The 13,606-nt window shown below is 44.7% G+C and overlaps 1 protein-coding gene across 2 annotated transcripts; it reads right to left on the bottom strand.

Annotated features, from left to right (window-relative positions):
- Positions 1 to 4,861: 4,861 nt before the first annotated feature.
- Positions 4,862 to 12,483, bottom strand: LOC308176015 (cell division cycle-associated protein 4-like). Of its 2 annotated transcripts, none has more exons than XM_080550609.1 (2): positions 12,470 to 12,483; positions 4,862 to 7,260 (listed from the first exon to the last, which is right to left on the bottom strand). In XM_080550609.1, exon 2 carries the CDS (start codon positions 7,249 to 7,251, stop codon positions 6,202 to 6,204), a length of 1,050 nt encoding a protein of 349 aa, XP_080406735.1. In that variant the 5' UTR covers positions 7,252 to 7,260; positions 12,470 to 12,483; the 3' UTR covers positions 4,862 to 6,201. The 2 variants fall into 2 exon arrangements, with proteins under 2 accessions (XP_080406735.1, XP_080406736.1); XM_080550610.1 differs by lacking the exon at positions 12,470 to 12,483 and adding an exon at positions 8,762 to 9,005 and having other exon boundaries at positions 4,862 to 7,256.
- Between the last annotated feature and the right edge of the window lie 1,123 nt (positions 12,484 to 13,606).

The following is a 13,606-nucleotide window of genomic DNA, read 5'->3' as shown; positions in this document are numbered from 1 at the left end:
GGATGTCAGGGTGAGTTAAACCTTGTGGTGGCTGAGGGGAGGAGAGGAGAGGGGAGGGGAGGAGTAGGGGAGAGGGGAGGAGGAGAGGAAAGGAGAGGAGACGAGACAGAGAGGAGAGGGGAGGAGTAGGGGAGAGGTGAGGAGAGGGGAGTAGGGGAGAGGTGAGGAGAGGGGAGGAGAGGAGGAGAGGAGAGGAAAGGAAAGGAGAGGAGAGGAAAGGAAAGGAGAGGAGGGGAGAGGAGAGGAGAAGAGAGGAGAGGAAGGACGACCCTGTGGTATTGTGTGGTCACATGACACTGGTGCACCATGGGAAAGGGCCTCGCTGCTCAGCTATTCACTGAATGTGTTTGCTAGCTTTCATCTTAAAAACTACAAATGTATTCATAACTGAGATCAGACTCAGATCAGATATGTGGAGCAGCTGAGGGTCCCCGAGGAGAGGTTTGAGAACCACTGCTCTATATGTCCCCTCCGGGCCTCCGTAGGTACTGGACCTTGTCTGTGAAGGCAGGACACCTTCCCAGCTGACCATGCTGGGGGGAAGGTCTGAATACTATGAAGGCCTGTGAACAAATGTAACTCATTAACATGCAAGGAATAACACATTCATATTACATGAACATATTCTGATGTGGTCGTTTCAATATAAAAGTGGAACGGGTCATACCTTTATCTTCAATTAAAGGTATGACCTTAGATGAGATTCAACCTTATTGTCATTGCAGAGCACAAGTACTAGACAACGAAATGCAGTTTAGCATCCAACCAGAAGTGCAGATAGTGATATAAGAACATGATATAAAAACATGACAATGATAGTGATAGGTGCAGTTAGGCATGTACGGTAGTTTAGAGGTATATACAGTGATGAGCTATGTACAGTTAAGGTAGCTATGTACAGTTAAGGTAGTTTATGTACAGTTAAGGTAGATATGTACAGTTAAGGTAGATATGTACAGTTACGGTAGTTTATGTACAGTTATGGTAGTTTATGTACAGTTAAGGTAGATATGTACAGTTAAGGTAGATATGTACAGTTACGGTAGATATGTACAGTTATGGTAGATATGTACAGTTACAGTAGATATGTACAGTTAAGGTAGATATACAGTTACGGTAGATATGTACAGTTACGGTAGTTTATGTACAGTTACGGTAGTTTATGTACAGTTATGGTAGATATGTACAGTTACGGTAGATATGTACAGTTAAGGTAGATATGTACAGTTACGGTAGATATGTACAGTTACGGTAGTTTATGTACAGTTACGGTAGTTTATGTACAGTTAAGGTAGATATGTACAGTTACGGTAGATATGTACAGTTATGGTAGATATGTACAGTTACGGTAGATATGTACAGTTAAGGTAGATATGTACAGTTACAGTAGATATGTACAGTTACGGTAGTTTATTTACAGTTATGGTAGTTTATGTACAGTTACGGTAGATATGTACAGTTATGGTAGCTTATGTACAGTTAAGGTAGATATGTACAGTTAAGGTAGCTTATGTACAGTTAAGGTAGATATGTACAGTTAAGGTAGCTTATGTACAGTTAAGGTAGATATGTACAGTTAAGGTAGCTATGTACAGTTAAGGTAGATATGTACAGTTAAGGTAGCTATGTACAGTTAAGGTAGCTGTATACAGTTAAGGTAGCTATGTACAGTTAAGGTAGATATGTACAGTTTCTAATGTGCAGATGTATAAAAGAAGCTATATTAAAGAGACATGTTGAATGTGCAGTGAACAGTATGTGCAGAGGCAGTAGTATAAACATCAGGTTAGTTTAGGTTAGAGTGATCACGTTAACCAGGGATGTGCAACCATCAGAGTATTGTCATTGTCATTTTACCCCAGGGGGGGGGGGGGGGGTACTGAGAGTCAGTCAAGTATGGGGGGGCGGGGGGGGATAGGTCAGCAGGGTGTGGGGGGAGTGTTTTTCAGAGTGCTGAACAAGCAATTAGATGGATATATACAGTGCTTTGCAAAAGTATTCACCCCCCTTGGCTTTTTACCTATTTTATTACATTACAACCTGTAATTTTAAACATTTTTTTAATCAGAATTTTATTTGATGAATCTGCACAAAATAGTGTTAGTTTTTAAATGAAATGAGAAATATATATATAAAAAAAGAATTTTAAAAAATAACTGAAAATTGGCATGTGCATATGTATAAGGCCCCAGAGGCTGCAACACCTAAGCAAGAGGCACCACCAACCAAACACTGCCATGAAGACCAAGGAACTCTCCAAACAAGTCCGAGACAAAGTTGTTGAGAAGTACAAGTCAGGGTTGGGTTATAAAAAAATATCCAAATCTTTGATGATCCCCAGGAGCACCATCAAATCCATCATAATCAAATGGAAAGAACATGGCACCACAACAAACCTGCCAAGAGAGGGCCGCCCACCAAAACTCACGGACGGGGCAAGGGGGGCATTAATCAGAGAGGCAGCACAGAGACCAAAGGTAACCCTGGAGGAGCTGCAGAGTTCCACAGCAGAGACTGGAGTATCTGTCCATAGGACCACAATTAGCTGTACACTCCATAGAGCTGGGCTTTATCGAAGAGTGGCCAGAAGAAAGCCATTACTTTCAGCTAAAAATAAGAAGGCACGTTTTGAGTTTGCAAAAAGGCATGTCGGAGACTCCCAAAATGTATGGAGGAAGGTGCTCTGGTCAGATGAGACTAAAATGTAACTTTTTGGCCATCAAGGAAAACGCTATGTCTGGCGCACACCCAACACATCCCATCACCCCAAGAACACCATCCCCATAGTGAAACATGGTGGTGGCAGCATCATGCTGTGGGGCTGTTTTTCACCAACAGGGACTGGGAAACTGGTCCGAGTCGAGGGAAAGATGGATGGTGCTTAATACAGGGATATTCTGACCTGACCTGGAAGGACAACACAAAAGGCACCATCAAGAGGGCACAACAGCGGCTATACACCCTGAGAGTCCTCAGGAAGGAACACAGCAAGCAGGAGATACTGGTGACCTTCTACCGCGGCGCAGTGGAGAGCATCCTCACCTACGGCATCTGCAACTGGTTCTCCAGCTGCACAACAGCGGAGAGGAATGCGCTACAGAGAGTCGTGAGAACAGCACAGAAGATCACCGGCGCCCCCCTCCCCTCTCTGGAAGAGCTGTACAACACACGCTGTCTCAGGAAGGCCTCCAAGATCTCCAGGGACCCGACCCACCCTGGGTACGAACACTTTACCAGGCTGCCCTCGAAAAGGCGGTTCAGGACCCTGGCCGCAAAGACAAACAGACTGAAGAACAGCTTCTACCACAGGGCCGTCCAGGCCCTGAACACAGCAAAGACCTAAGTTCTGGGCCCTGGACAGTCTGGACGGATTGTATGGCAGCTGCTGGACTGAAAAAATCAGGTGTAGTGCTGAGGCACAAACATGTACATTTCAAGCCTGCAAACTGTGACACTTTAAATAACGTGAAACAATACTATTGTGCAATATGACAACCCTAGTCGTCTAGCTGTACAGTATAGTACAGTGGATAGTGTACATAGCCTTTATTTATGTAAACCAGCTCCTTCCCTTTTTTTTTTTTTTTTTTTTTTAAGTGTTATTTTTTTCCCTTTCCTAACACCAGGGGAGCCACCCCTCCTAAATTTCGTTGTTTGGTACCTGTACTGTAGCAATGACAATAAAGTCCATTCCATTCCATTCCATTCTTGAGCAAAACCTGTACCAGTCTATAAGTGATTTGAGACTAGGATGGAGGTTCACCTTCCAGCAGGACAACGACCCGAAGCATACTGCTAAAGCATTTTTTTTTATAACCCAACCCTGACTTGTACTTCTCAACAACTTTGTCTCGGACTTGTTTGGAGAGTTCCTTGGTCTTCATGGCAGTGTTTGGTTGGTGGTGCCTCTTGCTTAGGTGTTGCAGCCTCTGGGGCCTTTCAGAAAAGGTGTGTATATACTGACAGATCATGTGACACTTAGATTGCATACAAGTGGACTTCATTTCACTAATTATGTGACTTCTGAAGGTAATTGGTTGTACCAGAAGTTTTTAGGGGCTTCATAACAAAGGGGGTGAATACATATGCACATGCCAATGTTCAGTTCTTTATTTTTTTTAAATTCTTTTTTTATATATATATTTCTCATTTCATTTAAAAACTAACACTATTTTGTGCAGATTCATCAAATAAAATTCTGATTAAATTTTTTTTTAAATTACAGGTTGTAATGTAATAAAATAGGTAAAAAGCCAGTGAATACTTTTGCAAGGCACTGTATATACAGGGTTCCCCCACCTTCTGAAACATCCAATTCAAGGACAAGACTCAATTCCCTCAAATTCAAGGACCCAACACGGCAGTTTGAGACAGATCTAGATGAGAATTTATATAATAGGAACTATCCTCTCACAGACAACAATTAAAAAGAGAGGCTTGAATGTGTGAACACTAGAAGGTCTCTTGCCTTCTCTACCACGGCACAGCAAAACAATATATTGTGAAATATGTGTATTTCACATAATACTTATTTACTAGTTAACGAGCTAAGTAAAACATTTTTTATATATATATAAAAAAAAATTTTAGAGAGAGAGGGGGGAATTCAAGCACTTTCAATGACCCATGTCTATTTTCAAAAACTTTAGACCTTGATTTCTTTTTCTCAAATTCACAAACTTTCAAGGAGGACCCGTGGGAACCCTGTATAGATGGATGGATAAAACATATTCACACAATATATCAGGTGAAAAATTCACTAGAAGAAAAAGAGACAAAGAATAACTTCATTGCACCTTTTATTATAAAAAATATTTACAAAGATGCTACCATTTTTTCCGTAATATAAAAATGCATATATCTTACAATTGTTAAGGTCTTTGAAATCCCAGCCCCTGTTGGAGCCAGAGTGACATCATTGAAGGGAGTGTTGTAGTAGCAAGGTAATACTGTTTCTGCTGTCTGCTTTCACTGCTTCTGGTTCGCCTGAGAGAATCATCATGATAAGGAGCGATAATGAAAATCATTTTTTTTTAGAGAATGACAGCTGCTTGTAAGAAAAAAATCATTTTGATAATTTCATTAAATTGTATACAAAGAATCATTTAGCAAATGAACTGCATAGTGAAGAGTAACCACCATTCCTGAAAAACGAGGAATAATAAAATAACTGTATCTCAAAGAAGAAGAAGGGAAAAAAACGATTGTTGTTGTGATACAAAACGTATCACGTGGGGCTACGCTGTGAAGGTAAATCAACTTGGCATGTCCATCTGTGTTGAATAAATAAAAAATAAATTAAAAAGTAATAACTTAAATGGGTCAACCCATAATTCTTCATTTGTAAGAAAACAAATATCCGAAAATATGGCGTTTTTAATGCAGATATCAAGCAGGAGTTTCTCTAAATACTTCAGGAATAAACAATTAATTGTTCTGAGCCAGGGGGCGTCTGGTCAAATCAAAGTGAGAGGACCGCGCCTGATAACAGCAAGGTGACAGTACCTGCCAGACTGTTCTAGACTGTTCTATGCTTGATAGTAAAACCATAGGAAGACATTGGGTGAAATCTGGCGACGTTAAAAATCTTAAAATCTCTGCCAGGGAGAAAAATAATATCAAGTAATTCTGGTAAATTTTCCCACGCTTGTATGATGCAAAAAATATATTTCTATATACATACGTACATATACATATATTTCACTAATCTTTGTTTTACTCTTTAGGAAAATATGCATTGCTTCAGAGGTTGTGGATGTCCAGTAGAACGTCCCGGTGTCTGGTCGTGTTCATGTAGTGTGACGGCATTGTTGTTCTTCAGTTCGTAAAACAATAAATTAAAAGACACAACTGGAAAAATAGAATGTATGACAAAAAAAGGAAACATAGAAAGTACGTAAAAAAACAAACAAAAACAGTTATGGTATATGTTCTAATCTCAGTCCACCCCGGTGAACAACTGCATGTGTTAACACTGTGATGCTTCTTTTGATTTCATAAATCCTCGACGACGTACGACATACGACATTATGCTGCTGCGTGTGTGTAAATAACATGACACATCCGTGTGTGTGTAACACACACACACACACACACACACGACCGTGCACAGTTCTGGAAAAAGAGAGGAGTCTTTGTCAAATAGTCAGTAACAAAACAAAACAAGGACAGGAGGAGTAAGTCTGTTGGTTTGTTGGTGTTTCAGGAGCCCACTATGATCTCCATGATGTGGTCCAGTTCGTTGAGGTCCGACCGGCAGCTGGTCCCTGCACTGAGCGGGGAGGGCCCGTGGGTCAGGCTCTCCAGCAGGTCGTAGGGGCCCATCTTGGGCGCGCTCTGCTGCATGCCCGTCAGCACCGTGTCCAGGTCGTAGTACGAGGCGTCCACGTCGGAGAACAGCTCCTCCAGCGCCGGGTCCGGTCCGGGCGCCGGGTTTTTGATCTCGAACGTGCCGAAGACCTGCTCCGCCGTCCTCGAGTCCTCCTCCCCCCCCCGCCTGCCCTCCGCCTCGCCCCCCTCCTCCCCCTCCTCCGACACCTCCGACGCACACTCCTCACTGTCCTCCTCCTCCTCCTCCTCTTCCTCATCCTCCTCCTCCTCTTCTTCCTCCTCCTCCTCCTCATCCTCGTCGTCCTCCCCCGTCTCCTCCTCCTCCCAGCTGGGGTCCATGCCGAAGGTCCCCGGCAGGTAGACGGTCGGGGAGGGGGCCGCGTTCGCCTGGGAGGGGGAGGAGACAGAGACAGAGACAGCGGCGGACGACATCACCACCTCGCCCTCTCCCTCCGCCTCGCCCTCCCCCTCCGCCACCACCTCTTCCCCAGCCTGACACCCCTCCGGAACGGGGAAGGCTTTGAGCGCCTGCTCGCCCCCCTGGCCTCCCCCTCCCGCCTCCGTCTGCCTACACAGCACCTCGGTGGCGACCAGGCGGTCGGCGGGACACTGCGCGGCGCTCAGCGCCTGGGTCATCAGCTGCCAGGTGCCGTCCTGGGTCATCTCCTCCTGGATCTGGCGCACCGTGTTGGCGATCAGGACCGAGCGGCAGAGGTTGGGCTCCACCAGCATGTGGCAGAGCTGCAGCTTGATGAGCGACATGTCCAGCAGGCTCTGCCGCTGCAGGCTGTAGGAGGAGAGCATGCGCACCGCCGCCACCGACGCCGCGCTGGGCGCCTGGCCGTCCGTCGTCTCTGGGCCGCCCGGCACAGGATCGTCCCCGGAGTCGGAGAACTTGCGCTTCGTACCCTTGGGGAACATGGTGGCTCTCTAGAGGGGGAAGGGAGAGATGGGAAAAGAGAATTAGTGTTGTCAGGGTATATACAGGGTATGCAGGGTATATGCAGGGTATATGCAGGGTATATACAGGAATCTTGAGGTTAATTTCAATACCTTTCTAAGACTTTTTAAAGACCTTGTCAATATTTTTCTAGACCTCACCGCCACTTCGAGCTGTAACCGTTTACATCAGTGAACCTTTAACTTAACAGTTTTAGTTTGCAATAGACTAATAGACCACTATCATACAACACAATTTCCGGTTCATCTTTGTTTTTTAATAAAAGTAATAAATTCACTTTTACTAAAAGTTTTTAGGACTCTTTGGACAGAGTCTAATTCAGAAAAATACATACAAAATTCAAGACCTCATAAAATCGTGATAAGACTTTTTAATACTTATTAAGGGTCTTGATTTTCCCAAAATTGATTTATCAACTTTTAATACTTTTCAAGACACCACGGATACCCTGATTAGTGTTGTTCACCGTGACGCTGTCGGAAGGTTGGAGTTGGACACACACTGGCATGTCGTATGTCGTGTGTTGTTGACTTTTTGAAGGATTGTTAACTGCTCATAAAATATACGGTAACATTCTGAAAAACTAGTGAAATTACAGTTTGTGATGCGACGTTTGAAATGTATAATAATACAGGAGAGAAACTAGTGAGGTGACTATCAGTACGCTACATCTGACGGCTGATAAACAGACACTTAGACACTCTACAGGTCAAGTTTTGGTGTAGGCTACAGTATAAAGCTACAGTAGAAACCCCCAAATACAGCATGTTACCCCCCCACTGAACCCCCAAATACAGCATGTTACCCCCCCACTGAACCCCCAAATACAGCATGAACCCCCAAATACAGCATGTTACCCCCCCCCTCCTCCAGAAGGTTGTGAGTTCAAATCCCACCTGGGAACACCACCACTAGTGTGTCCTTGAGTAAGACCTGGGAACACCACCACTAGTGTGTCCTTGAGTAAGGCCCTTAGCCCTCAGTTACTCCAGGGGGAATGTCCCTGTAATTCTAAATTCTAAATTCTATGTTACCAACCAACTGCCTGCATCAAAGTAGAGGATAATTCAGCCGTTGCTAAAAAAAACTGTAGAAAATAAAATAACGTTCACAATCAGCTCATTTACATACACCATCCCCACAACCTCCTGTTACCCCCGGTTACCAAGAGATCTCCTGCTCACGAGGTGAGGAAAAACCTCACTCCCAACATGAGAGGATAGGAAACAGTGGGTACGAAAAATGGAATGAATACCACACAAGAATTACATGTGATGATGTTTGTTTTGGAGATAAATAAATAAACCATGCTTAAAAAAAATAAAGCTACAACTACCAGGCTAACTACCAAGCTAACTACCAGGATTTCATAACAGGGAGAAAGGAGGAGGGTAGGTGGTTGTCCTGAGTGGCCTGTTTCTGCCTGAGGAGCTAACCCGCTAACCCGGCGCTACCATGACGACACAACACTTGCCTCAGAACAACATGGCCGCCGACTTGGACGTCTGCGGACGGCTTCCAAGGATCAAACAAGCGAGAAGGAGGAAGGAGGGCAGAACAGGGTTGAATACAGGCCTTGTTAACACTTCACACTACATCTCCCATCCCACTGAAACAAAGGAGCTTCTGTCAGCGTGCCTGTTCACTATGACTAAGCTAGTCAGTAGAGGGCATTGAGTTACTCCTCCACTACATCCATCCTCCATCTAACAAGCAACACAAGGCAGTCAAACAGCAGCACAATATGTAATTAACTAAAACAGACTAGACATTTTGGATGTAAAAGCATACAGGCCTACTTTTGGAGTTAACAGAAGGTAGTCACACAGGACAGGAGCACATCACATGTTATCATCAAAAACTAAAACAGACTAGACATTTTGGATGTAAAAAGCACCTACTTTAAGTTAACAAAAGATACAGTTCATCTTTATCAACACATACTAGCTGATAGCAAAAACAGGGAAACACACAGGCAAACTTCTGCATACGCGCAGGCCTAGGCCTGGTTGGATCATAGGGACACACTGACAGGACACTAAAACAGACTAGACATTTTGGATGTAAAAGCATAGGCCTACTTTTGAAGTTAACAAAAGGTACACTTCTTCTTTATCAACACATACTAGCTGATAGCAAAAAAGGGAAACACACAGGCAAACCTCTGCATACGCGCAGGCCTAGTTAGACTGTAACACCAAGCAGTCCTATAACATACTCTATATAACATAAAACATACTCTATATAACATACTCTCTATATAACATACTCTATATAACATAGTCTATATAACATACTCTATATAACATACTCTATATAACATACTCTCTATATAACATACTCTCTATATAACATACTCTATATAACATACTCTATATAACATACTCTATATAACATACTCTATATAACATACTCTCTATATAACATACTCTATAACATACTCTACATAACATACTCTATATAACATACTCTATATAACATAGTCTATATAACATACTCTATATAACATAGTCTATATAACATACTCTATATAACATAGTCTATATAACATAGTCTATATAACATAGTCTATATAACGTACTCTAGGGTTCTAGGGACTCTCTGGACACCACTGAGACGCTGTCAGTCTGAACACTACAGGGCCAGTCTGAACACTACAGGGTCAGTCTGAACACTACAGGGTCAGTCTGAACACTACAGGGACAGCCTGAACACTACAGGGTCAGCCTGAACACTACAGGGTCAGTCTGAACACTACAGGGTCAGTCTGAACACTACAGGGTCAGTCTGAACACTACAGGGCCAGTCTGAACACTACAGGGTCAGTCTGAACACTACAGGGTCAGTCTGAACACTACAGGGTCAGCCTGAACACTACAGGGTCAGTCTGAACACTACAGGGACAGTCTGAACACTACAGGGTCAGCCTGAACACTACAGGGACAGTCTGAACACTACAGGGTACCAGTCTGAACACTACAGGGTCAGCCTGAACACTACAGGGTACCAGTCTGAACACTACAGGTTACCAGTCTGAACACTACAGGTTACCAGTCTGAACACTACAGGGTCAGTCTGAACACTACAGGGTCAGTCTGAACACTACAGGGGTAAGACATGGAGCTTCCATCCTACCTGTGGCGACATCGCAGCACTGTTGACACACAAATGATGCAACACAAAGTGACCATCTGTTTTCCAGTGTGTTACTGAACATCACCTGGGACAGGGGACTGTGTGATCTACTCTACTGAACCACTGCTGCTCTCACTAGAGGGGAGCAATGCGCTTAGAAGAACGTCTTTAGCCGCGATGGAGGGAAACACTGTCTGTTACACTGGACACTGGGTCCTCCTTTCTTTTTTTCCCCACTCATATTTTTCACTTCATTGACAGACACAGTAGAGATTTAGACAGGAAGGATGGGTGAGAGAGAGAGGAGGGATGACATGCAGGATGTGTCCACGGCCGGAATCGAACCGGGAACCCTGCGGTTACGTGGTCAACGATTAACCCGCTACGCCACCTAAGCGCCCAGGACACTGGGTGTTCTGACTGGAGTAGAAGGTGATGTTAGCTGCACCAACTGAGCACAGCAGACGGGTCTCAGGAATGTTTTTCTCTCTTACGCGCTGCTCTGTTCTGCTCCGCTAACAGGACTCATACACGGGGCTGCCCGGCCAGGAACAACCCTGTCATTAAACACATGAAACGTGAGACAGAAACATGAATGTATTTGTCTGGTCTTTCCTTTGTTTTACAAGCCTGTCAAAAGGGGGAATGGGAGAATACTCTACTTTAGGAAACGCACACAAACACACTTAGGGTTAGAACACAACTGTAGGTTCCTGTCAATCACCAGACACAGAAAGAGGGTCTCTACGTCTGAGAGTCTAACTGATTGGATATCTGAAAAACTAGAAAAAGATCCTTAATCCTCTGCAAACCTAGAAAGGACTGTTCAATACACATCTGTTAGGCCCAAACTGATTAACTAATGGATACAAAATTAAATTACGTAGGTTAATAGTAGGCTATAAAAACAAAACTTAAATCAGGACAACATTCAACACCAACAATTGTTGGGGGGGGGGGGGGGGTATTCCATCAACATTGCTAAAGGGAAATCCAGGCTTATTGTGACAAATCTCCCAAGACTCATACAAAAACCCAGGTTGATTATTTCTGATAACTCTCGCGAGACTTACAGAAAAAAAAGAAAAACATTAAGCCTGGGTTTCCTTAAGCGACGTTGACGGTATACCCCCCCTGGTTTGGTGATTTAACCCCAATCAATCTGGCCACAACAACGAGCGGAAAACACACTTCTTGATCGGAAAAAACACACTCGTTGAGTCAGTGTGGCTGTGTGCGTGGGACGTCGTCTGTCAACCTGATGTTACTGTTACTGTTCCTGTTTGTCTCTGTTTGGTGTCTCAACTTAAAGCAGCAGCAACAACAAGCAGGAGCAGCCCAGAGGCCCTCTCCTCTCCTCCTCTCCTCTCCCCTCCTCCTCCTCCTCTCCTCTGGCTCCACCTAGCCCCCGGCTCCCCTCCCCCACTGCCCTGACGCTGCTGCCTGCTACTGCTGCTATTTCTTATTTGAATGGAGAAATGAGCTGACTAGCCCCCCAAGCAGTGCGACGGGTACACACGTCCTGCAAATATCACAATAGGTTAATAAAATCATTTTCATAATGAAATCAGTGTCCTTCCCCCCCTCTAAGCCCTCTCCCCGTCCTCGCAGGCAGCATGCTTTGTCTCGCAGCATCACACAGGAGGGCGACAATGGAGGCGACGCCATTTTGAAATAACTAAGTTAGCTACCTAGCTGGCTAATTCCCCCAGTCCACTTTTAAGATAAAATGGGGGGGGGGGGGCTGGTGGAGATATGAATGCAAGCACTTCAAATACATAAATCCGCCGTATACTTGCCGTCATTATCCCCTCTCCTGTATCGGTTGTGAAACGTGCATCTACTTAATAATAATAATTAATAATAAGTAGTGTGTGACTGGAGCTACGGTTAGCATAGCATAGCATAGCGCCCGCCGCCTCAGTCATCTCACACTAACATTTTGACACCGGGCTACTTTTGGACATAATGTAACACACAAAAAAATACCAACTCAATAACCTTAAATTATTAAAATATGACCGTTAAATAAATCCCGCCTACCTTTTGTATGTGTTTACTTTATTCCGGGGTTGGTCATAGGATCCTCTGTAGAAAGCGGCGATCAGGCTGAGATGAGATCATTCATGCCACGGCTTCAAACCAGCCCGTCTCCGCTGCTCTGCTACTGCTGGGGCCGGGAGGGAGGGGGGGGGGGGGGGGTAGGGAGGGGGGAGGGGGGGGGTCGGGGTGGGAGCAGGGTGGCTGAGGATGAAGGGGGCGGGGCCTCCATGCATCCTGATGGACAGGCTGTCACTTCATTGAGAGCAGCTCTCCCACCCGAACAAAAGACACGCTCTCAAAAAGGCAAATACATTGCAGAAAAAGCGAACGCAACATGATGAAATGTCCAAGTTTCCTTACTCATATACTCATGCTGTCATGATGCATGCATGGGTGAGGGCTGGAGCTAGGCTCAGGGCTAAGGGTTAGGTTAGGGCTAAGGGTTAGGTCTGGAGCTAGGCTTAGGGCTAAGGGTTTGGTTAGGGCTGGTGTTAGGCTTAGGGCTAAGGGTTAGGTCTGGAGCTAGGCTCAGGGCTAAGGGTTAGGTTAGGGCTAAGGGTTAGGTCTGGAGCTAGGCTTAGGGCTAAGGGTTTGGTTAGGGCTGGTGTTAGGCTTAGGGCTGGGGCTATTGGGTTAGAGCTGGACTTTGGGTTAGGTTTAGAGCTAGAGTTATGGCTAGGGTTAGGCCAAAGGTTAGGGTTAGCAAAGTTATAGCTGGTGTTAGGGTTTGGGCTGGAACAAGGGTTAGGGCTAAGGGTTAGGTCTGGTGCTAGGGTTAGGACAGGAGCTAGGGTTAGGACAGGAGTGAGGACTAGGGTTAGGGCATAGGTTAGGACTGGAGCTATTGGGTTAGACCTGGACCTATGGTTAGGTTAGGGCTGGGGGTAGGACTAGAGTCAGGGTTAGGGCTGGAGCTAAGGTTAGGGCAAGGGTTAGGGTTAGCTAAAGTTAGAGCTGGAGTTAGGGTCAGGGTTCTTGCCAGATCATCATTGTAAATGAGAATTTGTTCTCAATTGATTTTTATCTGGTAAAAAATAAAGGTCAAATAAAAAAAACCTAAAGGCCAAATAGCACATGGTATCTCTTCTTCTTCCTGCTGGCTTCAAATACTTCCCCTCTTTGTCTCCACTCATCACA

Source organism: Nansenia antarctica (assembly GCF_963989245.1).
Source record: "Nansenia antarctica genome assembly, chromosome: 1".
Classification (NCBI taxonomy): Eukaryota; Metazoa; Chordata; class Actinopteri; order Argentiniformes; family Microstomatidae; genus Nansenia; species Nansenia antarctica.
The sequence above is the reverse complement of the archived record's forward strand: the minus strand, read 5'-3'. Positions and strand labels throughout refer to the sequence as shown.